This window comes from Calonectris borealis, chromosome 22, assembly GCF_964195595.1.
Source record: "Calonectris borealis chromosome 22, bCalBor7.hap1.2, whole genome shotgun sequence".
Classification (NCBI taxonomy): Eukaryota; Metazoa; Chordata; class Aves; order Procellariiformes; family Procellariidae; genus Calonectris; species Calonectris borealis.
The window spans coordinates 5,237,631-5,261,890 of record NC_134333.1 but is presented as its reverse complement, the minus strand read 5'-3'; the positions used below and the strand labels follow the sequence as shown (position 1 = coordinate 5,261,890).

The window sequence follows — 24,260 nt, the reverse complement described above, 5'->3', positions numbered from 1 at the left end:
AGGTCACACGTTGTTAGCAGAGCAACAAGCAGCAGCTTGTGCATCCCTCCCTCCCTCTCTCCCTCCATCCCTCGCTCCTTCCCTCCCTCCCTCCATCGCCCCCTCCATCCTTCCATCCCTCTCTCTCTCCTTCCACCCATCACAGCATCACCCCCCATGCAAAGCTTCACCCTTTCGCAGAGACAAGTGCTTTATCCTTAGAGTCGTTTTATTACCAGTTCTGCTTTAGATTAAACAGGCCTTCAGTATATAAAAATAATGTATACAAATTAGCAGTTAACGTTTTACATTTCTGGCTTAAAGGCATTTATAAGTTACACATTCATTTCCCTTCCCTCCCCTTTGAGCTTGTGTGTGATACTGAGCCGGCTGGCGCTTAGCGTCTTAATTACAGCAGGAAGCAGTCGCTGCTCTGGCTCACAGCGAGGACTTACCCTGCTCTAAAAGCTGGGGCTAGCGAGAATGTACACGGCAGCCACCCGTCCTCGCAGCAGGGCGAGCAGGGGCCGTTTAACGAAGTCAATGCATTAACAGGTTAATTGCGACAGTGCATGGTTCGGATTTACTCAGCAGCAGCAGGGCAGGGGAGGGAATCAAGTCCAGTGCTTTATTTGGAGGCTGGTGCAGCTCTCTGGCCTCTTTCTCCTGCGTGATCTCAGCAGTGACCCTGCAGCGCTTTGGGATCGTGGTGTTTGCCGCAGGGGCTGGAGGCTGCCTAGCACCCGCTGCATGTCGCATCCCGCTGGCTAACGGGGAGCAGCCTCGTGCTCCCCGAGGGCTGATGGTCACTGTCGTCTCCGAGAGGCTCCAGCCCCGACCGCGGAGGCGGATGCCGGGGAGGGCAGAGCTAGGTACCGCCTTGCAGAGACTGGAGGACAGTAAATCCTTGACCCTGCTGCTGATGGTCGGAGCTACGGAGCCTCCCCTGCAGTGACGAACAGGCTCACCGGAGCCTTAGGATCCTGGTGAGACCCTGTATATGGGTGTTCCGGTCCCTGCTCCCGTAGCACAGAGAAACTTTAAGGAAGACGTATAAAATCACTGTAAAATAGCACCCCTGCCAGCTCCTGGGGTACGGGAAGCGCCCAGGGTGGGATCTTTGCAGCAGGCTCCTCGCTGGAGAGGAGGCGCAGCCCGTGCCCTGCTCGGCTCTGCAGCGGAGGAGACCACGGGTCTCAAAGGGCTGGGGGAGATGAGGGAGATGTGCAGGGACGGCTGCGTCCCTGGCTTACAACCCTCCTCCCCTCCTGCAGCGGGAAATCAAAGGCACCAGCAAGCTGAAGAGTGGGGCACACCAGTGCCCAGGGCCGACCCCGAGACAGGCGTGCAACGGGGCGGCTCTGCGGTAGGGATGGGGCAGCCCCTCTTTTCCTTCCAAGACAAGTTGGGGGCCTTTCCGTGCTCCCCACCTCCCTGCCCATACCCAGGAGGGTCCCCCAACCCTGCCAGCCTGGAGGAGAGGGGCTCAGAGGCATCGCTAAGCAAGCACCAGAGGATCCCCGCGCCGGACCCGAGGGCATGCAGGGTGGGAGCTGGCACGCTAAGCGGCTGGAGCAGCTAGGAACGGGCACTGTCCCTCCGCCCCGCGTCGTCCCGGGCCGGCGGGTTGTCACCCTGCGGTCCCATCTGCGTCGGGAGGATGGTCTTGCCCGGGTCCTGCCAGCTGCAGGGACGGCGTCGGTCACAGCGAGATGTCCGGCGTCGCCTGCAGGCTCTGCCCCGCAGCCCGTTTTTTGGCGCTGCCGCGGCCCTTGTCTGCGCGCCGGTAGGGATTGTTCCGCAGATCTGCACCGGGAGAAAGCGCAGAGGCTGGCTGAGCTCCGCCTGCCCGCCCCGGCGAAGGCTGGGACCCAGTCACCCACCACCGCCCAGGAGCCACCCCGTTTGGGTACGAGGATGCTTGGGAGAAGCCCGACCCGCTGCACGCAGAGACAGGAGCAGCAGCTGCTACGACCACCCAGCCTGCGGGACCCCGTCCCTCGGCTCTTTCGGTGCCCAGCACCGTACCGTGGGGCTGGTGCCGGTGCCGTGGTGCCCCTGGGGTTGGCTTTCAGCATGGGGCAGAGTCCAACCAGTCTGCGGCACGGCCAGGGGTGACGATGGGCCGAGAAACCCAGGAGGGTGGCAAAGTCTGGCAGCCCCCTGCCTGCGCCGTGCCCTCGCCCCCAGCCCGGCTGCCCCCACGTTACCTACAGAGGACTCTCCTCGTTGAAGCTCACGTCGCAGAAGAGCCGGGACGAGCGCTTGCCCGTCCGGGCTGTGAAAGGAACAGTTTTCAGAGCTGAGCAGAGCAATCCAGAGAGACAGCGAGGAGGAGGAGGAGGAGGAGGAGAGAGGAGGAAGAAGCAGAAGAGGAGGAAGAGCTATGAGACAGGGCAGAGAGCGCTCGGCGGTTCTGCCGCGTGGAATGGGAAGGTGCTACAGGTGGGTTTGGTCCCCACGACGGGGCTTGGTGGCCCTCCGGCTCCAGACTGTGACAGCCCCCCGCAGCCCCCCGTCACCGAGGGTCTCCCCGCTGGCACCGAGCGCTGGGTCTGCTGCGGGGGGGGGACACCCGGCCGCTCACCTGAAATGATATCCTCGATGGCCCCATCTTTTCCTTCATAGATGAGCGGCTCCTTCACCATCTGCTTCTTCTTCAGCTCGGCGATCATGTCCATCTGCTGCCGCTTGGCTTTCTGGATGGGCAACTGCGGTTGGGGACAGCGCGGGGTGAACGGCGTGGCCTCCTGCCGCACCCCGAAGGTGCCCCCCATCTTCACCCCCCCACCCAGCTCTCCCCACCGGGACAGAGGGACACGTGGGGCTCCTTCACCTCGGGCTGGTCCTCGCTGCCGGGGGAGCTCGATTCTGCCTCTTTGGCCGCGGCTTCTTGTTTCTTCCACAGCTCAATGTCCTGCTCTGCTTTCTTGGGAGAGGCGCAGGGAGGGTGTGCTGAGCCGGGGGGGGTCCTGCCGCAGGACCGCAGCCCCCCGCTTTGTCCCCTCGGCAGCCCCCAGCTCGCCCCAATCCAGCTCCGGCATCTCCGACCGCCCCGAAGGGCAGCACCGAGCCCCAGGGTCTCTCTGCCCCACCCGCCCCCAGCCTCGCGTGCGGCTTTTGCTGGTTACCCCAAAGTGGGGTCAGACCCCCCCCCAACGCCAAATCCCCTCCCAACCCCCCCAGAAACAGGGCACCCCCCCGTCCCCTCCTACCTTGTAGGCTCTGATGAAGCGCATGAACATGGGGAAGAAGGTGGTGGGGGGACTGGTTTTGGGGTTCTCCCCGAAGTACTCCACGGCCGACTCGTACGCCTCCTGCGGGCAGAGACACCCCGATCCGGGGGGGCTGGGGCCGGGCAGCGGCTCCCCATCACCCACCACCTCCTTCCAGCCTCTCCCACCTCATCGTCCCCCTCCGTATCCCCCCGGCTCCTGGTTCTCCTGCTGGAGCCACGTCCCAGCCGGGAGCCTCTCCCGTGGGGCAGAGGCGAGAGCCGAGGGCACCCCGAGGTGTCCCCACGTAGGAATGGAGGGGCCCGATCCTGCCCCATGACCCTACGCTACCCCCAGCACCCACCTTGGCGGTTTTGCTGTCAGCCTGCAGCTTCTCCATCACCTCCGAGTTGACCTTGAGGAAGTCCTTGAGCACGGGGCTGTCGTCCTGCCGCATGAACTCCTTGCGGGTCAGCTCCATCCCCTGCTGCAGGCTCCGCACGTCCTGCAACACGCTGTCCAGGGAGACTGCGGGGAGGGCGAGCAGCGCCGGGGTCAGGGTGGGCTCGGAGAGCCCCCGCACCAGCCTGCAGCCTGCCGTGACCCCCCCCCAGCCCGGTTCCCGCGGGTGCTACCTGTGCCCGCCTTGTCGAGGAAGTGCAGCTCGGTGTGGAAGCCGGTCAGCTCGGGGTACTTCTCCGTGATCACCCGCACCAGGTAATGCAGCAGCGTTTGCTTGCGGTCCGTTGACTTCATCTCCAGCAGCTGGGAGAGAGCAGCGTCAGCCCCGACCCGCATCCCACCGCCCCACCTCACCCCTGCTCAGGGCAGGCTCTGGTGGCCTCCATCCCCTCGGCTGGTCCCGCATCCCTCCATCCCCTCGGCTGGTCCCGCATCCCTCCATCCCCTCGGCTGATCCCGCATCCCTCCATCCCCTCGGCTGGTCCCTGCATCCCTCCATCCCCTCGGCTGGTCCCGCATCCCTCCATCCCCTCGGCTGGTCCCGCATCCCTCCATCCCCTCGGCTGGTCCCTGCATCCCTCCATCCCCTCGGCTGGTCCCGCATCCCTCCATCCCCTCAGCGGGTCCCGCATCCCTCCATCCCCTCGTCCGGTCCCGCATCCCTCCATCCCCTCGGCTGATCCCTGCATCCCTCCATCCCCTCGGCTGATCCCTGCATCCCTCCATCCCCTCGGCTGGTCCCGCATCCCTCCATCCCCTCGGCTGGTCCCGCATCCCTCCATCCCCTCGGCTGGTCCCACATCCCTCCATCCCCTCGGCTGGTCCCACATCCCTCCATCTCTCCGTATCTGGTCCCTGCAACCCTACAGATGGTCCCTGCATCCCTCCATTCCCACAGCTGATTCCTGTGTCCCTCCATCCCCTTGGCTGGTCATCCTATAGCTGCTCCCCATGCCTCTCCACACCCTATAGACGGTCCCTGCATCCCTATAGCGGCTCCCCATGCCTCTCCACACCCTATAGACGGTCCCTGCGTCCCTATAGCGGCTCCCGATGCCTCTCCACACTCTATAGACGGTCCCTGCATCCCTATAGCGGCTCCCCATGCCTCTCCACACCCTATAGATGGTCCCTGCGTCCCTATAGCTGCTCCCCATGCCTCTCCACACCCTATAGACGGTCCCTGCGTCCCTATAGCGGCTCCCCATGCCTCTCCACACCCTATAGACGGTCCCTGCGTCCCTATAGCGGCTCCCGATGCCTCTCCACACTCTATAGACGGTCCCTGCATCCCTATAGCGGCTCCCCATGCCTCTCCACACCCTATAGATGGTCCCTGCGTCCCTATAGCTGCTCCCCATGCCTCTCCACACCCTATAGACGGTCCCTGCATCCCTATAGCGGCTCCCCATGCCTCTCCACACCCTATAGACGGTCCCTGCGTCCCTATAGCGGCTCCCGATGCCTCTCCACACTCTATAGACGGTCCCTGCATCCCTATAGCGGCTCCCCATGCCTCTCCACACCCTATAGACGGTCCCTGCGTCCCTATAGCGGCTCCCCATGCCTCTCCACACCCTATAGACGGTCCCTGCGTCCCTATAGCGGCTCCCGATGCCTCTCCACACTCTATAGACGGTCCCTGCATCCCTATAGCGGCTCCCCATGCCTCTCCACACCCTATAGATGGTCCCTGCGTCCCTATAGCTGCTCCCCATGCCTCTCCACACCCTATAGACGGTCCCTGCGTCCCTATAGCTGCTCCCCATGCCTCTCCACACCCTATAGACGGCCCCTGCATCCCTATAGCTGCTCCCCATGCCTCTCCACACCCTATAGATGGCCCCTGCATCCCTCCATCCCCACAGCTGAACCCCATGGCCCTCCCTCCCTATAGCTGCTCCTTGCATCCTTCCACCCCCACAGCAGCTTCCCACGTCCTTCCATCCCTACAGCCGGTCCCCACGTCCCCGAGGCCGGTCCCTGGGTGGTGACAGCGGCCCCGCGCCCCAGCACCCGGGGCAGCCCCGCGCCGACCCTACCGCGTCGAGGCTCTGCAGCCGAAAGCCGTAGGCTGCCCCGCGCTTGCTGCTGTTCATGTAGTTCCCGAAGGCCAGGACGATCTGCGGAGACACAACGGCTCGGGGACACAACCCGGCAGGGATGGGGCACCCCGGGGTGGGGGCACAGTGCCTACACGCACCCTGGCAGCACCCTACCTGCACCCATCCCAACCCGACGTCCCCCCACCGGGGCCACCACACCCCGAACTCCTCACCTCGAGGATGTTGCGCAGTTTGCTGGAGGATTTGAGGGACATGGAGGCGGCGATGACGGCGTTGAGTTGCTGCGGGTGGGAGGTGTGAGGCTCGCTGCGGGGTGCCACCCCCTCGCAGCCCCCCACCCACCCACCCACCGCCACCCCGTGCCCCCCCCCAGCACCCACCGGCATGAGCAGCTGGGCCGTGTCACTGAAGTTGCCCAGGAAGATCATGACGTTCATGCGCTCGGCCAGGCGCGGGATCTTGCTGAAGCGGATCATGAACTGATCCTCGTCCGAGAGCTCCTCCGGCGGCTGCTGCTCCCGCTCGAACTTCCCGATGAGCGTCCGCTCGTACTCGGTGGGCAGGAAGCGCCGCAGCAGCTCCAGAAAGTCGAGGCTCAGGGCTTGCTGGTCATAGCTGCGGGTGGTGGGAAACCCCCAGCGCAGTCAGACCCTGCAGTGGGTCCCTCAACCCCCCCATCACCCACGACTGGTTCCATCTTCCCTCCATCCCCACAGCTGGTCCCCGCACCCCTCCATCTCTCCATATCTGGTCCCCACATCCCTCCATCTCTCCATATCTGGTCCCCACATCCCTCCATCTCTCTATATCTGATCCCCACATCCCTCCATCTCTCCATATCTGGTCCCTACATTCCTCCATCTCTCCGTATCTGATCCCCGCACCCCTCCATCTCTCCATATCTGGTCCCTACATTCCTCCATCTCTCCGTATCCGATCCCCACATCCCTCCATCTCTCCATATCTGACCCCCGCACCCCTCCATCTCTCCGTATCCGATCCCCACATCCCTCCATCTCTCCATATCTGGTCCCCACATCCCTCCATCTCTCCGTATCCGATCCCCACATCCCTCCATCTCTCCATATCTGGTCCCCACATCCCTCCATCTCTCCATATCTGGTCCCTACATTCCTCCATCTCTCCGTATCCGATCCCCACATCCCTCCATCTCTCCATATGTGACCCCTGCACCCCTCCATCTCTCCGTATCCGATCCCCGCACCCCTCCATCTCTCCATATCTGGTCCCCACATCCCTCCATCTCTCCGTATCTGCTCCCCGCACCCCTCCATCTCTCCATATCTGGTCCCTACATTCCTCCATCTCTCCATATCTGACCCCTGCACCCCTCCATCTCTCCGTATCTGCTCCCCGCACCCCTCCATCTCTCCGTATCTGATCCCCGCATCCCTCCATCCCCACAGCTGGTGCCGTCATCCTCCGACCCCAGCACACCCCACACCATCCCCACCCCTCGATGTAGCTGGGCTTGCACCCGACCTTCTCCCCACCTTCTCCCATCGAGGAGGGGACACTCACGTCTCGATGGCTGTGCAGATGTCCTGGATGCTGCGGCCGCCCTTGCGGAGGGTGATGGCCAGGTTCTTGGCTCGGTTGGACTCCATGAGGGTGACCTTGCTGGGAGCCTTCTGCGTGGCCTTCACCTTGAGGGCACTGATGTCCAAGCCAGGGCCCTGCGCCTTGGTCTTGAACTGCTCCTCAAAGTCACTCATGTCCAGCTCCTGCGGGGACACAGGGCTGAGGGTACGGCGCGGAGGTGACGCAGGACATCTGGGATGAGGACGGGGCCAGAGGACCGGGACAAGGGGGAGAGGAGTGAGAGGATGAAGATGGAGGGGATGAGGTCAAGTTGAAGGGGTAAGGATGGAGCAAGGGGACAAGGGGACAGGAAGGGAGTAAGGAGGGGACGAGGGGACCAGAGGATGAAGATGAGGAAGAAGACAGAGACAGGATGTGAGGATGAGGATGGAGCAAGGGGACGGGCTGACAGGAGAAGGATGGCAGATCCCATGTTGTCCCTCTCCATGGCACCAAGGAGCTGCTCCAACCTCCAGCTCCTCCAGCAGCCACGGGACACCATGGATGGGTGCAAGGTGGGCACGGGGACAACCTCAGCACGGGTGCGGCGTGGACCTGCGCCTGGACCCCCCCGACCCCCCCGTGTCCTCACCTGCAGCACCTTCTCGTCGTTGAGCTCGGTGAAGACGGTGCCATCGATCTGGCTCGGCTTCAGTGCCACCCAGTTGAAGACGGGCATGCGAAACTTGGTCTGGATCGGCTTCTTCACCTTCACTGCGGGGTGACAGGGAGGGGGGGACACGTCACGGGGTGGGGAGGGGGTCCCAAAGCCACCCCAGGGTGCCCCTAGCCCTCGCCCTGGGGGGACATCCCCACCATCCCTGGGCCACACTCACCTGAACCACCGGCAGCGTGGGGGGCACCCGGCCCGGCTGGGAGCTCCCCACCGAGGGGTGGGGGTGGGGGAGGCGGGGGGACGGGACCCTCCAGCCCCCCCGGGGGCAGTGGGGGTGGGGGTGGCACTTGGGCACCCGGGAGCGGAGGGGCTGGGGGGGGACCGGTGCCTGCGGGCAGCGGGGGGGCGGGGGGCAGCAGGGGGCCGGGCTCAGCCCCCGGCAGCGGTGGGGGGGGTGGGGGTGGGGGTGGTGGGGGGGCAGTGGGTGCTGGTGGGGGAGACGGGGTCGGAGCTGGAGCCGGAGCATCTGCAACGGAAAGAAGAGGCGGGTGAGATGGCGGCACAGCAGGGCACGGTGCCACCGCCACGTCCCCTCTGCCACCGAGTGACTCTGCGTCCCTGGGCGCGTCCCCCCCGCCCTGCCTCAGTTTCTCTGCCCAGAGACACGCTGCCACCCCACCTCTGTGCCGGGTGTCCCCACCGGCAAGGGGACATCATGGGCTGCCACCATCCCCCCGCACCCGTGGTACCTGTGGCGGTGCCGGTGCCGGTGGCGGTGGCCTCTCCGGTAACCACGGGGGCTGCTGGGGTTTCTATGACAACGGGGACAATTTCGATGGCGACGTCCCCGTCGGGCCCACGCAGGATCTGCACCAACCCCTTCTCCTCCAGCTCTGCCAGCCGCCGCTCCAGCGCCAGCCGGTAGCTCTCCCGGGGCTGCGGGGCCGGCGGGCTGGGTGGCCGCGGTGGGCTCAGCTGCTCCTGCAGTGGTGACAAACCCCGGCACATCACTGGTGTCCCACTAGCACCCCTTAAACCCCGGTCGCCCAGGCACCCATGCCTTCCTCCAGCATCGTAGCACCCATGGGTGCTCACCCGCAGCGCCTCCAGCTCCCGCCGCGCCTGGCTCAGCTGCTTCTCCAGCTCCGCTATCTTGGCCATGGAGTCGTTCTCCGCATCCTGCAGCTTCTCCGTCAACTGCGGGAGAAGAGGAGACGTCGCTCGGTCCCATCCCCGTCCCTCCCTCGGGGTTTGCGTCAGCAGCTCCTGCCCACGCGCCCACGTCCCACCTGGTTGACGTGCTCCTGCAGCTCCTCCATGTGCTCCAACACGGCCGTCTTGGTCTCCGAGTCCTCCAGCATGGCCCCAACGTCAAAGACGTTGTCCAGGTAGGCTTGGATCTGCACCTGCAGCTTGTCGCTCTCGGTGAGACGTAGACTCTGCCATGGGACAGCCGGTGGCACCGTCACGGTCGGTGGTACCCCCTCCAGCACCCACCCACCTCCGGCGTCAGGGCTCAGGATCACCCACCTCCAGGTAGTGGTCCAGCCCCAGGTGGGTGAACTCGTACTGCAGGAAGACGCGGAAGTTCATGTTCTCCACCGAGTGCACCACGATGTTGATGAACTGCATGCAGGCCACCTGCGGGACGGGCACAGGCTCAGCGCGGCCACCGGCATGGCACTGTGGCCCGGTAGTCCTTGGGGACACGGTGCCCCGGGGATTGCGCGGTGGATCGGTGGCCCTCGGGGACACGGTGCCTCCGGGGAATGCATGGTGGTTTCACAGCCCTGGGGACATGGGGACCTGGGGAAGGACCAGCAGCTCAGCAGCCCTTGGGGACAGGATGCACTGGGGACAGCAGGGTGGCTCGGCAGCCCTTGGGGACACAATGGCCTGGGGACAGCACGGTGGCTCAGCAGCCCTTGGGGACACGATGCCCTGGGACAGCACGGTGGCTCGGCAGCCCTTGGGAACACGATGCCCTGGGACAGCATGGTGGCTTGGCAGCCCTTGGGGACACGATGGCCTGGGGACAGCACGGTGGCTCGGCAGCCCTTGGGGACACGGTGCCCTGGGACAGCACGGTGGCTCGGCAGCCCTTGGGGACACGATGGCCTGGGGACAGCACGGTGGCTCGGCAGCCCTTGGGGACACAATGCCCTTGGGGACACAATGCCCTGGGACAGCACGGTGGCTCGGCAGCCCTTGGGGACACGATGGCCTGGGGACAGCACGGTGGCTCGGCAGCCCTTGGGGACACGGTGCCCTGGGACAGCACGGTGGCTCGGCAGCCCTTGGGGACACGATGGCCTGGGACAGCACGGTGGCTCGGCAGCCCTTGGGGACAGGATGCACTGGGGACAGCACGGTGGCTCGGCAGCCCTTGGGGACACGATGGCCTGGGGACAGCACGGTGGCTCGGCAGCCCTTGGGGACACAATGCCCTTGGGGACACAATGCCCTGGGACAGCACGGTGGCTCGGCAGCCCTTGGGGACACGGTGCCCTGGGACAGCACGGTGGCTCGGCAGCCCTTGGGGACACGATGGCCTGGGGACAGCACGGTGGCTCGGCAGCCCTTGGGGACACGGTGCCCTGGGGACAGCACGGTGGCTCGGCAGCCCTTGGGGACACGATGGCCTGGGGACAGCACGGTGGCTCGGCAGCCCTTGGGGACACGATGGCCTGGGACAGCACGGTGGCTCAACAGCCCTTGGGGACACGATGCCCTGGGACAGCACGGTGGCTCGGCAGCCCTTGGGGACACGGTGCCCTGGGGACAGCACGGTGGCTCGGCAGCCCTTGGGGACACGATGGCCTGGGGACAGCACGGTGGCTCGGCAGCCCTTGGGGACACGATGGCCTGGGGACAGCACGGTGGCTCAACAGCCCTTGGGGACACAATGGCCTGGGGACAGCACGGTGGCTCGGCAGCCCTTGGGGACACGATGGCCTGGGACAGCACGGTGGCTCGGCAGCCCTTGGGGACACGGTGCCCTGGGGACAGCGGAGCACCAGCCCCACCAGCCGCTCACCATGAAGTCAATGTTGGTGTCCTCGTTTCGGAAATACTCCATCAGCTTCTCGAAGCGGTTCTTCTCCCCGCAGACCTGGGGTGGGAGCAGGGGCCTGAGGGCCAGGAGGGACACGGCCAGGGTGGGCACCCAGGGGGGTAGCGGGGCAGGAGGCACCCGCTGGTGACACCGTCCCAGCCCTGCCAGGTGCTGCCTAGCACCTGGTCCAGCTGGGACATGGCCCTGGGGACACGCGCTGGCATGGGGACATCAAACCCAATGGCCGGAGCATCCCCAAGGCAGGGGATGGGCATTTTTAGGATGGAGGATGCCCTGATGACGCAGGGCTCTGCCACACATAGGGAAACTGAGGCACGAACCCAGCTGGAGCACGGGTGTCAGCGTGGGGACCGCATATCCCTGCTGGGGACTCACCTCCTTGAAGTTGTCGAAGGCGGCCAGGATGATGTCGTGGCCACCTCGGACCAGGCAGACGGCGGCCAGCAGCTCCAGCACCAGCGCCTTGGTCCTGCGGAGAAACGGGGCGCGAGGGGGTCGGGGCCGTGGGGCGGGCACGGGGACGGAGGGACAGGAGGACGGGGGACGGGTCCTACCTGGCGTTCTTGTTGTTGAGGCTCAGGGTGATCTCGTTGACGCAGGCTGGGTGGTTCATCACCAGGCTGAAGCCAGACTTGGGGGGCGGAAAAAGAACATTAATGGGGTCGTGCATCCTCCCGTCCCCACCCCAGGGATGCTCCAGGACCTTGGGACATCCCCATGCCACGTCCCCACCAACCATGAGGTTTGATTGAGGACATCTCAGAGCAAGGCCATGAAGAACAGGTCCCACCCCAAACCCTGACCTCCCCCCCCCCAAGACGAGCCCGCAGGGGCTGAAGACTTTTGGGGAGCCCCAGGTGGGAGCCCCCGAGGACGCTGCCCTCTCCCACCTGGTAGTTCATGATGGCGCGGAGACACATGATGCAGACGTGGACGTCGTCCTTCTGGCTGACGAGGCGGGAGTTCCTCAGCGCCTTCCTGCTGTGCGAGGGGTTCAGCCTGGGCGGGCGAGAGGGCGGCTGAGCGGGGGCCGGGGGGGCGGCCGGGGGGTGCAGCGCAAGCGGGGAGGGGACAGCGCGTGGGTGGGTGGCAGCGGGGAGCTGGGGGGACACCAGGGGACCCGGGCGGTTGCGTCCCCGCAGGAGAGATCCCCATGTCCATCCCCGTCTACAAGCCCTCGGGCTGGTGGGGTGGTGGTGGGGGGGGGGGTGGGATGGATGTCGGGTGCCCCTGGTGCGCATGGGTGGTCTCGGAGGCTCACCGGGGCGGGTAGGAGCTGGCGGGTGACCTGGGGCTACTGTCCCCATCGCTGCCCGGGGCGCTGCAGGGGACGCTGGGGTGGACGTGGCGGAGGAGGGTGTGGATGTGCTGGTTCGAGAGGCAGCAGCTGGAGGCGCGTTAGAGCCTGCAGGACAGGAGGGAGAAACGGGGCTCCCGCGCGGCCCCTGGGACACCCGGGCTTGGGGACATGGGTGGGGGACAAGGGCTGGGAACCCCCCCCCGCGGGTGCCACGTCACTCCTGACCTGTCCCTGGGGCTGCGGGGACACCCCGGTTCCTCCGGAGCTGCTGGCAGGCGGCGAGGGACCCCCGCGGTCCCCGAGGTGCCACGTTACGGCTCCCGGAGTGACCACGGCGGGGTGTCCCCTACGATCCCCCCTGCCCGCCGGGGACACCCCGCAGGCACCGTCCCCAATGCCGGTGACGGGCAACAGGGTCCCGTCGGGGCGTCCCCATCCCGCCAGCGCCCCGGCCCCGTCACCTACCGTCAGCGCGTCCCCCGGCAGCGTGCAAGAGAAGAGCGGGGTTAGAAGGGGGCTGCGGGGGCGAGCGGCGCCAAGCGAGAGCCACCGGCCGCCGGGACCGGCTCGGGGGGGGGGGGGGCGCAGGCCCGTTCCTCCGCCCCCGGTTTTAAACCAGGGGGGTGCGATTTGTTCCCCCAAAATCTCAAGCACCTCCAATTTTTTGCTTATTCGTGGGTTGTGAGAGCATCCCACAACGGTCGCAGCACGGGGCTGGGGGGGCCGATCCAGCCCAGCTCCCGGCGGGTTTATCCCTTGCGCAACACACGCGAGGACGTGGCTTTGTCCCCCCCCCCCCAAACCAGCTCTAGGGACCCATTTTTTTTAGGACCAGGCCTGCGTCTCCCTGCCGAGCCCCTCTCCGAGCACGGCGCAGCCGGGGGTGCAGCGAGGCAGAGAGCGAGGGGACACGGCGCGGGGACGGGGGGGGGACACGGGACCACGCGTTACCTGACGGTGAGGTGCCGCACTTTGGAGGAGCCCTGGGTGGGGGACGAGGAGTTGCTTTTGCTCAGGTCCTCCAGCGACCGCTCCAGGACCTTGCCCTTGTCGGAGCCCGGGCTGCCGTTCTCGGCGCTCTCCATGTCGTACCTGGAGGCCCATGGGGACACAGGGACGGGTGAGATGTGGCACCCCGATACGGGCCGGCACCCCCCGCTGGGGTCCCCGGGGCTGGGGAGGTGGGCACGGAGGTGTTGGGGATGTTCTGCTCAACCATGGAGCATCTTCATCTCCATCACCCCGATGATGGGGGAGAGCACCCCGGGACCTCCCAGCCATGGAGCACCTTCATCTCCATCACTCTGATGATGGGGGAGAGCACCCCGGGACCCCCCCAGCCATGGAGCATCTTCATCTCCATCACTCTGATGATGAGGGAGAGCACCCCGGGACCTCCCAGCCATGGAGCACCTTCATCTCCATCACTCCAATGATGGAGGAGAGCACCCCGGGACCTCCCAGCCATGGAGCATCTTCATCTCCATCACTCTGATGATGGGGGAGAGCACCCCGGGACCCCCCAGCCATGGAGCATCTTCATCTCCATCACCCCGATGATGGGGGAGAGCACCCCGGGACCCCCCCAGCCATGGAGCATCTTCATCTCCATCACCCCGATGATGGGGGAGAGCACCCCAGGACCCCCCCAGCCATGGAGCATCTTCATCTCCATCACCCCGATGATGGGGGAGAGCACCCCAGGACCCCCCCAGCCATGGAGCATCTTCATCTCCATCACTCCGATGATGGGGGAGAGCACCCCGGGACCTCCCAGCCATGGAGCATCTTCATCTCCATCACTCTGATGATGGGGGAGAGCACCCCGGGACCCCCCCAGCCATGGAGCACCTTCATCTCCATCACCCCGATGATGGGGGAGAGCACCCCGGGACCCCCCCAGCCATGGAGCACCTTCATCTCCATCACTCCAATGATGGAGGAGAGCACCCCGGGACCTCCCAGCCATGGAGCATCTTCATCTCCATCACTCTGATGATGGGGGAGAGCACCCTGGGACCCCCCAGCCATGGAGCACCTTCATCTCCATCACTCCGATGATGGAGGAGAGCACCCCGGGACCCCCCCAGCCATGGAGCATCTTCATCTCCATCACCCCGATGATGGGGGAGAGCACCCCGGGACCCCCCCAGCCCCTCTGAGTCCCAGGGGAGGCTGATCCCGGCCTTGGGGAGGGGGCACCCGCTGGGGACGTACGTGACGGAGCACTGGGCGAAGGCGAGATACTCCAGCAGCACGTCCAGCCCCTTGTTCTCCTCGTTGAGGAACTCCTGGACCCAGCTGGGGGGTGCAGGGGGTTAGTGGGCTCCACCAGCCCTCCTCATCCTCCCTTCTGCCCCCCCCCAGCAGAGCCCCCCCCTCTGGTCAGAGGTCCCCAGCAAGGGTGGGACGTGCTGGGGACACGAGGTGGCACCGTGAGCTGGCACCTCTGCGAGGCAGGTGGGTGCCACGGTGACCCCCGCTCCTGATGCCCGGGGGACACAGCCCGAGGGCTTCGCTGCCACCGCTGCCACCACAACAGGACAGCCCGGCCCTAGGTGGCAGGACCACGGGCACCCACGGCTCAGCACCCACCACACCGCAAGGGGACAGGGCACCCAGGGTGGGGACCAGGGTCCATCCTGGCACCCAGGGTGGGGACCAGAGCCAAAATGGGGTTCAGGTCCTACAGTACCCATGGCACAGCCGGCTGCTTCAGCACCCCCGTCCTCCCATCAGAGCCACCCCAGAGGGGCAGGATGAGGCCACCAGCCTCCACATCCCACTGTCACCCCCACAGCCAGAAGCCACCAGCACGCCAGTCCCTGTCCCAGCAATACTGGGGACAGCAGCCGCGACCGGGTGACAACGAGGACACCCCCAGGTCCCCCTTCCTTACCCGATGTAGTTGGTCCTCAAGGAAATCTCCAGCTCCCGGAGCACCTGCGTCGACTCCTGCACTCGCCTCTTGAACTGGGGGACGGGGAGAACCGTTGGCACCGTCCCCGCGCCCGACCCGGGATGGGGACAAGGGGTGGAAGGGGAAGCCCTCACCTTCCTGCTTACACCACCCGTGTCCACGTAGCTCTTCAGCTTCTGGATGTAGGCGGACGGTGGGTTTTTCACCTGGAAACGCTCCTACGAGCCCCGAAGAGAGGCTGAAACCGGGCCACCCGCCCGCGGCACGGGGACGTGCCACCGTCCCCGCGGCAGCCACCGCGTCCCCGCCCCCGCCCCGCGCTGCAGCAGATGGTCGCGCATCAACGTTTAATCAGGTTAATAAGGCGCTGTCTCGCTAACGGAGATGGGTGTTGGCGCTCAACGTTCCGGGTTGATGCCCGTGCTGGCACTTGGGGACAGGGACAGCACCGGGGACGCCGCGACGCCCGGACCTCACCTGGTCACAGATGAGCTCCCACTTCTTCTCGTTGTCGTACTGGTTGAGCAGCTTCATCTTGTCCGGGGGCAGATTCATGGAGTTCTGTGGAGTGATGGGTGTCAGGGTTGGGGGTCACCCCCAAAAATACCTCCCCGGGGCTGTGGCACCCGCTGCTCGCCCAGTGCTGGGTGTCCTTGCTCAGCGGTGGGATGATGGGGACATCAGTGGGAGGATGGGGACATTGGTGGGACGATGGGGACAGCACCAGCCCCAGGATGTTAGCATCCCACCCGCCACGGATCCATCAGCAACGTCCCCACCTGGGGGTCCCCAGGGCGGAGGACATGGGGTGTTAGTGGGCGACAGGAGGAAAAACTGGACCCCTCCATCCATGTCACGAGTGTGTGATGCTCCCGGCCTCAGCCAGCCCAGTGCCTGTCCCCAGCAGAGCCGTTCGGGGTGAGGGTGAGGGACGGGGACATGGGCCCCGCTCGAGGGTGACGGTCACCTCCGAGTCCCCCCGCTGCGGGCGCGTGACGAGCCCGGCTGGTGAAATCAGTGTTTCTTTAGAGACATGATGTCAAGGCACGTCCCTCCCTGCCACCGTTGCACAACCCTGGCCCCCGCCGCCCCCCCCGGGGCCGCCCCGGCAGGACGTGACGTGGTTTCCGCTCTCCGAACGGCACGAGGCGGCTGCCGAAACCGCTCCGCGCCACGGCTGGGGGCTCCGGGAGGCCCCGGGTGCAGCTCCTGCCTCTGGGGTGCTTGGGGACACTTGGGACCCCCAAGAGACACCATAGGGTGACCGGCAGAGCCTTTAATGGGGCACCCACTGTGGCCTGGGTCACGCTGGGAGCTCAGCGAGGGTCACGGCCGATTTAATTGCCCAAAAGACCCATTTCTTGGTGATCCGGTCCCTGGGGGAAAAGCGGGAGCTGAAGCAGCTGCTCGCCTGCAGAGCCCAAGCAAGTGGCCCGATGGCAGGTGGAGGCGATGCACAGCCCCAAGTCACCCTTAACCTCCAGTTTTGGGGTCCCCTAACCTTGAGGATGGGAATGTGGGGCGCGTGCACCCCTGGGACATCCCCGTCCTTAGGGAGAAGGCATCTCACAGGGGTTTGGTTGCCCACAGAGGAGCAGGTCCGAGAGGAGAGGTGCCACGGTGGCAGGCAGGAGCGGAAACCTCGCTGCCCGCCTCCACCGAGGACCTGTCGAGCTGCTTTCGCAAGAAGCCAAAGCCAGGAGCCGTGGGCGGAGAGGAGCCAGCGCTCGGCTGGATTTGGCCAGGGGACGGCTCGCACGGAGAGCTGGGCGGGGAGGATAAAATTAGGCTGCGGGGTCAGAAATAGCCTCGTTGCAAAGCCACCGGGGCTGCACCGGAGCTGCTGGGTGGGTCCTGGGATGGGTAAAGTGGCAGCAGCACCTGGATGTCCCCTTTGCTGGGGAGCCTTGTCCCTATGGTCCCCAAGCTGCCATCCTTGGGATGGATGAGCCCCTCCAGGAGGGTCCAGACCAAGGGACAGGGCTGTGCCGAGAGGGACCACGCACCCAAACACCCCACCCAGGGCTCCGGCAGCACCCGTGGCACCCTCTGTGGGACACTGTTGGGTGCCCTCAGCGGAGAGGGGAAGGTGGCACCCACCACGTGGACCAGCTCTTCCAGTGACCACGCATGGGACCTGGAAAAACCAGGACCAACCGTCACCGGTGGGCCAGGACCTCCCGTGGGCTCCCTGCCACGAGGACGCAGGGGATGTCCCTATGGAGGTGGCTCTGCCACCGAGCCCTGCGGTCCCTTCCTCGCCAGCAGGGCTGGGCCGGGTGGCAGGATGTGGCACCGCTGGGGTACAAACTGGGTGGTGGCTGCGCCCCGCCGCGGCCCCGGGCGGGCACGTGGTGCCGGGGGGGAGGAAGTGGCTCCGCTGTGGTCCCCAGCATCAGCCGGCAGTACGAAGAAACCAGTTCTCGTTTCCTGCTGGGGAGGGGGGGGACCGGTGCTGCGGGAGGTGTGGGGCAGGGCGGGAGGTGTGGGTCCGGGTGGGAGACGTGGGGCAGGGCAGCTGCCGAGCACCCCAGAAGAGGCAGACGAAGGACTTAATTCTCCTCCTCTTCCTCCTTGGGGGACAAGGATGGAGGGGTCACGGGGACTTGCCCCCAGCAGCCACATCCCACCTCCCACCATCCAGCACCCAGAACCCTCCGGCCGGCACCCAGCACCCTCGTCCCACCCCGGTGTGGGGCTTCTCCATCCTCCCCCCCCAGCCTGCCAACAGCCCACCACGTCACTGAACGGATGCCACCAAATGTCCCCTGCCAACCCTCCTGGGACACAAGGTGCCACGGAGCCCACGGTGCCATCCCACCCATGCCCAGCGCCAGGATACGGCCGGCTGGGACCCCCCACCCCAGCCGACACCGGCCGCGGGGCTGAGCCGGGCTTCACCCTACACCTAAACCCAAGACTGGGGGGAGGTAAAGCAGCACCTACATCATTTTCCGGTACGAAAAGACCTTTTCATATCGCAGCACCCGCAGCGCCGGGGCTGTCGATGGCGGGGGGGGGGGGGACGGACGACGGAGCTATTTTGGGTGTCAGACACCTTCTTTTTTATTCCGCATGCGAACGGGCAGAGCCGAGCGGAGCCGGGCTCTGCACCAAATGCCAGCGCAAAAAATTCAAAGCCTCCTTTACGGAAGTGTTTGCTCTGCAAACCACCGACGGGCTCGCGTGAAAATCAGGCTGAACCCAGGGAGCACCGTTTCTGGGGCGCGGGGGGGATGCGCAGCCACGGGGCGGGGATGGAAAACCTCGATGGCACGTGGCAGGGGTGAGCATCCCCGGTCCGGACATCGGGTACCAACCCTGCCCGCCCCAGGGAAGGGGCCGGAGCAGCCCCAGGATGGTGGTTTAGGGGCTTCCACCGGCCGGTTGGCCACGGGAAGGACAAACGTCACCGGTGCCTGGGCTGGCGGCCGATGGACCACGCCGCTCCCGGGATGCTCCATCCCTCGTGGCCATGGAGCGCGATGCTCCCACCCAAGGGGGTTTGGGGCATGCCCAGCCCCGCAGCGCCAGCCGTCCCGTGGTGTCCCCTCCAGTGACCCCGACTGCCACCGGATCCGTCCTCCTGCCTCTTCCTGAGGCTCAGCACCAGGCACCCAGCAGGATCAGGCCCACCCAGGGCTCTCCCAACCCCCAGCATGCAGCAAACCAGGCTGGGCGATGCTCCCAGGACCAGCTCATCCCACCAGGGAATCCCTGGATCTGGCCAGGTCCCAAACCCACCATGTGCCAGGCAGGGATAAACCGGTGGAGGAGCAGACGGGTCCCCACCGATGGCCAGATCCTGCCACGAGGGTGGCGAGGAGCGGGCTAAGGGATGGGCGACGGCTACCGCCTGCTGCTCCCGGCTCTGTTTTAAGAACAAGCAGAAGCTGCTCTCGGCACAGGCTGGGGAGACGAGCCCGGTCCAGCCACCGCGCCCGCGTCCCCGCCGGGCACCCGCCTGCCCGCCCCGCGCCGGGACGCCCTCCCGAGCCAGCCGGGGCCTGAGCCGGCCACGTCCGGCAGCTCTCAGCCCCTTCCCTTCCTACCCAGGGCACACGTCCCCGGTGGGGACACCCCACCGCAGCCCCCGCGGCTCCCAGCCGGACCTGGCCACCACACCGGGACCGGGCTGGGGACGGATCCAGCAGTTTTCTTTCCCGGTGGAGCTGAGGCCGAGACGGGGGCTGGGGCTCGCTGGTGAGCGGTCCCACCAACAGCCAGGGCCAACAGCACATCTGCAAACATCTGCAAACATCTGCAGCGGTGACGTTTGCCGCGTTCTCCTCCAGTTCCCAGAAGAAGCATCAGCAAAGTCCCCGCCAGCAAAACCTCCCGGCCGGAGCAGCCCCCGTCCCCATCAGCCACCGTCCCCAAGGCTCCGGCCGAACCCCCCCCCCAGCCGTTTTCGGCTTCACCTCCACCACAGCCTCGACTCACAACTTCATTTAGATATTCCCGATTGCTACCTCTTGGTGTGCAAAGAGGGGAAAAAAATCCCGACTGCTCCGAGCGGGAGCATCCGAGCATCCCCATCCCGACAGCAAAGATGCTCCCCTTCCTCCGCTCCATCCCAAAAAGCCACCTGGGCACATCCCAAACCACTTGGCACGGGGACGATCCTCCCGTCGCTCTGCCAAAGCGGCATCTGCCACGGTGCCCTAGCTGGGAAGAAGCCAACTTTTGGGGAATAAAACTAAATTCCCCATTTCTTGGCAGGCGATGGGTTTATCCATCCCCTTCCTGGTGGAAGTTTGGATCCCCTGGGTTCTCCCGTTGGCTTTTCTGCCAGGCTTTGCCCTACCAGCTCTCCCAGTTTGAGATGTCCAGCCCAAAACTGGTTTGCGCCAACATGCTCTCACAGCATCACCGTAGCCGTGGCAACGTGCCGGATCCCGATCATGCCCCACCGGGAGATTCCCAACCCATCACCTCCTGCTCCATCATCGATCTCACAAAGCTCAGGAGGTGGAAAAACGCAATCCCGAGTCAAGGAACGTGGTTGGGGTGGGCGAGGGCGGAGGGACCCCCTGTCCCCATCCCCCCCCGGGGGTCCTGCTGCCCCCCCCCGGCCACAAGAAGGGGGAAGGGAACCTGCGAAAGGAGGAAGCGAGATTGGGACAGCCGATTTCACAAGACGCCCTGTTCCCATCTGGCCAAAACCCAGCCCCCTGGGTCCCCCCCGGCTCCCGGGAAAGGGCTTTCCCTTGGGATGGAGGAGGTCCGGGTGGCGGCGAGGGCCTGGAGCAGCGCTTTCCCCTTTTCCCATCGTTTTTGGGCTTAGGATTTCCAACCTGCTGCCACCCAGCCAGGCGGAAAGCGCCATTTCCTGAGGCCTCGCAGCAACGGCGGAAGCACCCCGAGGTCCCCGGCCACCCGTCCCCTCCTGCCACCGCTGCGGCACCCGGGAGCCATCACAGGCGGCCGCCACCCAGCTCAGCCACCCGCCGCCCTCCGCTCCCCCGGCCATGGGCGTCCCACGGCGGGACGGCAAAGCCCGGTCCTTGGGGATTTCGGGGGTCCCATGCGGATCCCCACCTTGCAAAGTCCTTCGCCATCATCCCCTCCGCGGCCACGCCGAGCCGGAGCCGATGCTGCCGGCGGCGGAGAGGCGGCAGCGGCTCCAACTGCAACGCCTGTCCCCAAATAATCCTCCTATAAACGCCACGAGATAAAAAAGCTTCCAAATAATTTGCGCTCGGGGCTGGGATAGCGGATCCCACCGAGCAGATCCCGGCGTACCAGCATCCGTGGGAGCTTTTGCCCGCGGCCGCTCCCGGCACAGGGTCGGCAAACGGGCTCCAGCTCCCGCCGGGGGATCAAGGGATTAAAGCAGCAATTTTTTTTCCTCGCTCCCAGCCTGACCCTCCACCACGGAACATTTTTGGGGAGGGCAGGGATACGGGATGGAGCGTGCCCCGGCTCCCGTGGTGGGACCGCGGCCGGCACGGCACGAAGGTCACGGCCGGCCGGCCCCGCTCAAGGACGGAGGGGAGCGAGCGGGAGCTGATCTCCCGCAGCTCCGGGTGTCTCAAGGAGCTGCCATCCCATGGGAAGGCGGCTTCGGCATCGCCCGCTGCTCACCCCACGGCCGGAGCTGGGGAGGCCGGGAGCGATGCCGGTGGTTTTCCCCGGGGAGAACGGCATCGGGGAGGAGGAGGAGGAGGAGGAGGAGGAGGAGGTGAGCCGAAGGCTTTGACATCCGCAGCACCGGCTGCCTGCAGCACGCTGCCGGCTCCGGGCCCTGCCGCCGCCGGCTCCCCGCCATGGCGGAGCGTCCCCGGGAACCGGGGTCACCCCAACAGTTTAGGGCTGGGTCCCCCCCTCCGTGAGAGCACCGGGGAGGCAGCAGAGGGTGTGGGGCATCCCTCGGGCAGGGTGGGGCATCCCGGGGAGTAAGAGGGTGGGAGAGGAAAAATTAACGATAAAAACCAATTAAATAATAATCATATAATAACCGAAGAGTGAAATATCCTAACAACTAAAAATACACTAACGATGACAGCGATGATGACGATGCTGATGCTGGGCACAGCAAGCCCGGGCAGGGTTTGGGGCTCCCCCCCCCGCCCCCCCAGCCCCCCCCACTCACCAGGACGCGCCCGAAGCGCTCCTCCAGCTCGGCGGCGGCGGGCATGGGCTGCCGGGCGGGCGGCGGGGCGGCGGCGGCGGCGGCGCTGGGGGGGGGCACGGGCGGCCGGTTATCGCGGCTCTCCCGCCCCGCGGCCCCCCCCTCCAAGCCCCCGGCCGCGTTGCCCATGGCGGGGGGTGCGGGAGCGCCGGAGCGGCTGGGTCGGGGCCGGCCGGGGGGGTGTCTCCGTCCCCCCCCCCCTCCTCCGCTGCTGCTCTTCGGCGGTTGCAACTTCTCCGGGGCGTTATCGCGGTGGAGACGCCTCCCCCCGCCCCCCCGCCCGGCGGGCAGGGCTCCGGGCCCGGCACCTGCCCCCCCGCCGCTCGGGTTGGGTGAGCCGGGGCGGCTCATTTTCCCCCGTTTCATCTTGTCCGATTGCGTTCTGTCTTATCTTCTCTCTTTTTTTTTTAAATTACTTTTATTTTTTAATTTACTTTCATTTTATTGATTTCATTTTTTATTTCTTTTTTAATTTTCTTTACTCTTTATTTTATGCATTTATTATTTTAACTTATTACTTCAATTTTCAGTTTATTATATTATTTAATTTTTATGCCATGCGGTTATTTATTTTTTAATTTCAATTTTTATTTTATTATTTTATTTTATTATTTTATTTGACTTTAATTTTTATCTGGTTTATTTTATTTTATTATTTATTTTATTTACTTTTTAAAATTTTTAATTATTTATTTTATTTTTTAAAAATCTATTTACTTTTTAAATTTTTCAATTATTCATTTTATTATTTTATGTTATTTTATTATTTTATTTTGGGTTATTGTTTTATTTTACTTTATTTTTTAATCTTATTTATTTATTTTATTTTTTATTTTATTTTATTTGCTTTTAAATTTAATTTAATTTTATTTATTTTATTCTATTTTATTTTATTTTATTTTATTTTTTTAAGGGGCAGATGGGACCAAGGAGGGCAGCCAGGAGGTCTTGGGCTCCCTCCTCTCCTTCCCCTCTCTCCCCGCCTCGGCCACCACAGGAGGGAGAGCTGAGGCTGAGCAAACTCATTGCACCCCTGGGCAGCCCGCCCCAGGCAGGGGACCTCTGCAGTGTGTGACACCGGGTCTGGGGGCTCCCTGGGTGGGAGGTTTGGCACGGGGATGGCCCTGTCAGGAGGGACAGACCCTGGCGGCCTGGGATGCTCCCGCTTTGCCGCCGGGCCGGGATAAAGCCGGACGAGCAAAACCACCTCGCCTAAGGGTGCCGTGGGCAGGGGACACGCGGGGACGGAGCCGGCATTGCCATCCATGTTCCCCGCTGGCTCTCCCTGGGGAGCCGCAGCACCCACCACCTTCGGCAGAGCATCCCCCCTCGGCCAGGGATGCGGCAGCCGGTTTCACCCCATCAACACGCAACTCCTGCCCGCTCCCTGCCCGCGCAGGGCAAGGCATCTCCCCACGGCTCCTGCTGCCGCCATCGGTAACCGTACCTCCAACCCGCTGCCAGGCCGTGGAGAACATTATTCTGCTGAGATTTGGCGAGATTTACTGAGATTTGGTGAGATTTAATGAGATTTGGTGAGATGTAGTGAGATTTGGCGAGATTTACTGAGATTTGGTGAGATGTGGTGAGATTTACTGAGATTTGGCGAGATTTAATGAGACTTGGCGAGATTTACTGAGCTTTGGTGAGATGTAGTGAGATTTACTGAGATTTGGCGAGATTTACTGTGATTTGGCGAGATTTAATGAGATTTGGTGAGGTTTACTGAGATTTGGTGCGATTTAGTGAAATTTGGCGAGATTTAGCGAGATTTACTGAGATTTGGTGAGATTTGCTGAGATTTGCTGAGATTTAAGATTTGAGGAGAGCTCTGCTGAGGGATGGGCGGAGGATGGATCCAGGTGGGATCCTGGGACCCCCAGGATCCGCCGTGGTCCGGAATCCTTCCGCGCAGCCCCGGGGCCAGACGCCAGCGTTACCGCGTCCATCCGGCTCTCGTGGCATCTCCTGTTCTGCAAGACCTGCCGAGGTGTCGGGGCAAGGCGCTCGGCACCGCAGAGACCGGGGGAACGCGCCGGACCTGTTCCGCCAACCTCTCCCGCCCTCCGCAAACCCCAAATCCCAGCCGGGAGACGCGCGACGGGAGCAGGCGGCTGCCACCGATTCCCGAGCTGCCCTTGGCGCGATGCTGCGTCCTCCCCAACATCTCGGGAGGGTTTGGGAAGTCGGAGAGGAGCCGCGGGCTGCTCAGCGGCACCGAAATTGGGGTCACCCACATTTGGGTTCGTTCTGATTTTCCAAAGCTCGATTTTGCAGTTGGAAGCTCTTCGTTTCATTAAATATTTCAGCTTCTCATTAAATATTTTGCATTTAATTCCCTGATCCTGGTTTTTAAGGGAAGGCGTTGAGACCTTCTGTGGGGACGGGGA

At 64.3% G+C, this 24,260-nt stretch overlaps 1 protein-coding gene across 1 annotated transcript; it reads right to left on the bottom strand.

Moving 5' to 3' along the window:
- Positions 1-194: 194 nt before the first annotated feature.
- FMNL1 (formin like 1) lies at positions 195-22,734 on the bottom strand. Its single transcript, XM_075171142.1, has 25 exons — positions 21,832-22,734; positions 15,714-15,797; positions 15,216-15,454; positions 14,534-14,617; positions 13,268-13,408; positions 11,907-12,015; positions 11,571-11,647; positions 11,392-11,485; positions 10,978-11,052; positions 9,471-9,581; positions 9,230-9,379; positions 9,036-9,137; positions 8,690-8,921; positions 8,161-8,466; positions 7,917-8,038; positions 7,265-7,467; positions 6,103-6,337; positions 5,935-6,003; positions 5,699-5,779; positions 3,830-3,959; positions 3,559-3,722; positions 3,195-3,296; positions 2,816-2,908; positions 2,567-2,690; positions 195-1,785 (listed from the first exon to the last, which is right to left on the bottom strand). The coding sequence occupies exons 1-25, from the start codon at positions 22,234-22,236 to the stop codon at positions 1,682-1,684; spliced, it is 3,636 nt and encodes a 1,211-aa protein (XP_075027243.1). The 5' UTR covers positions 22,237-22,734; the 3' UTR covers positions 195-1,681.
- Positions 22,735-24,260: the final 1,526 nt, after the last annotated feature.

What these genes read in the sequence shown, in the direction of transcription:
- FMNL1 (XM_075171142.1), bottom strand. Translation starts at nt 22,236, where the DNA reads ATGAAACGGGGGAAAATGAGCCGCCCCGGCTCACCCAACCCGAGCGGC. An exon ending in AGCGCTTCGGGCGCGTCCTG is followed by an intron (nt 15,798 to 21,831) that starts GTGAGTGGGGGG and finishes ATCACTCCACAG; the next exon opens with AACTCCATGAATCTGCCCCC. An exon ending in CGGCACCGGCACCGCCACAG is followed by an intron (nt 8,467 to 8,689) that starts GTACCACGGGTG and finishes TTTCCGTTGCAG; the next exon opens with ATGCTCCGGCTCCAGCTCCG.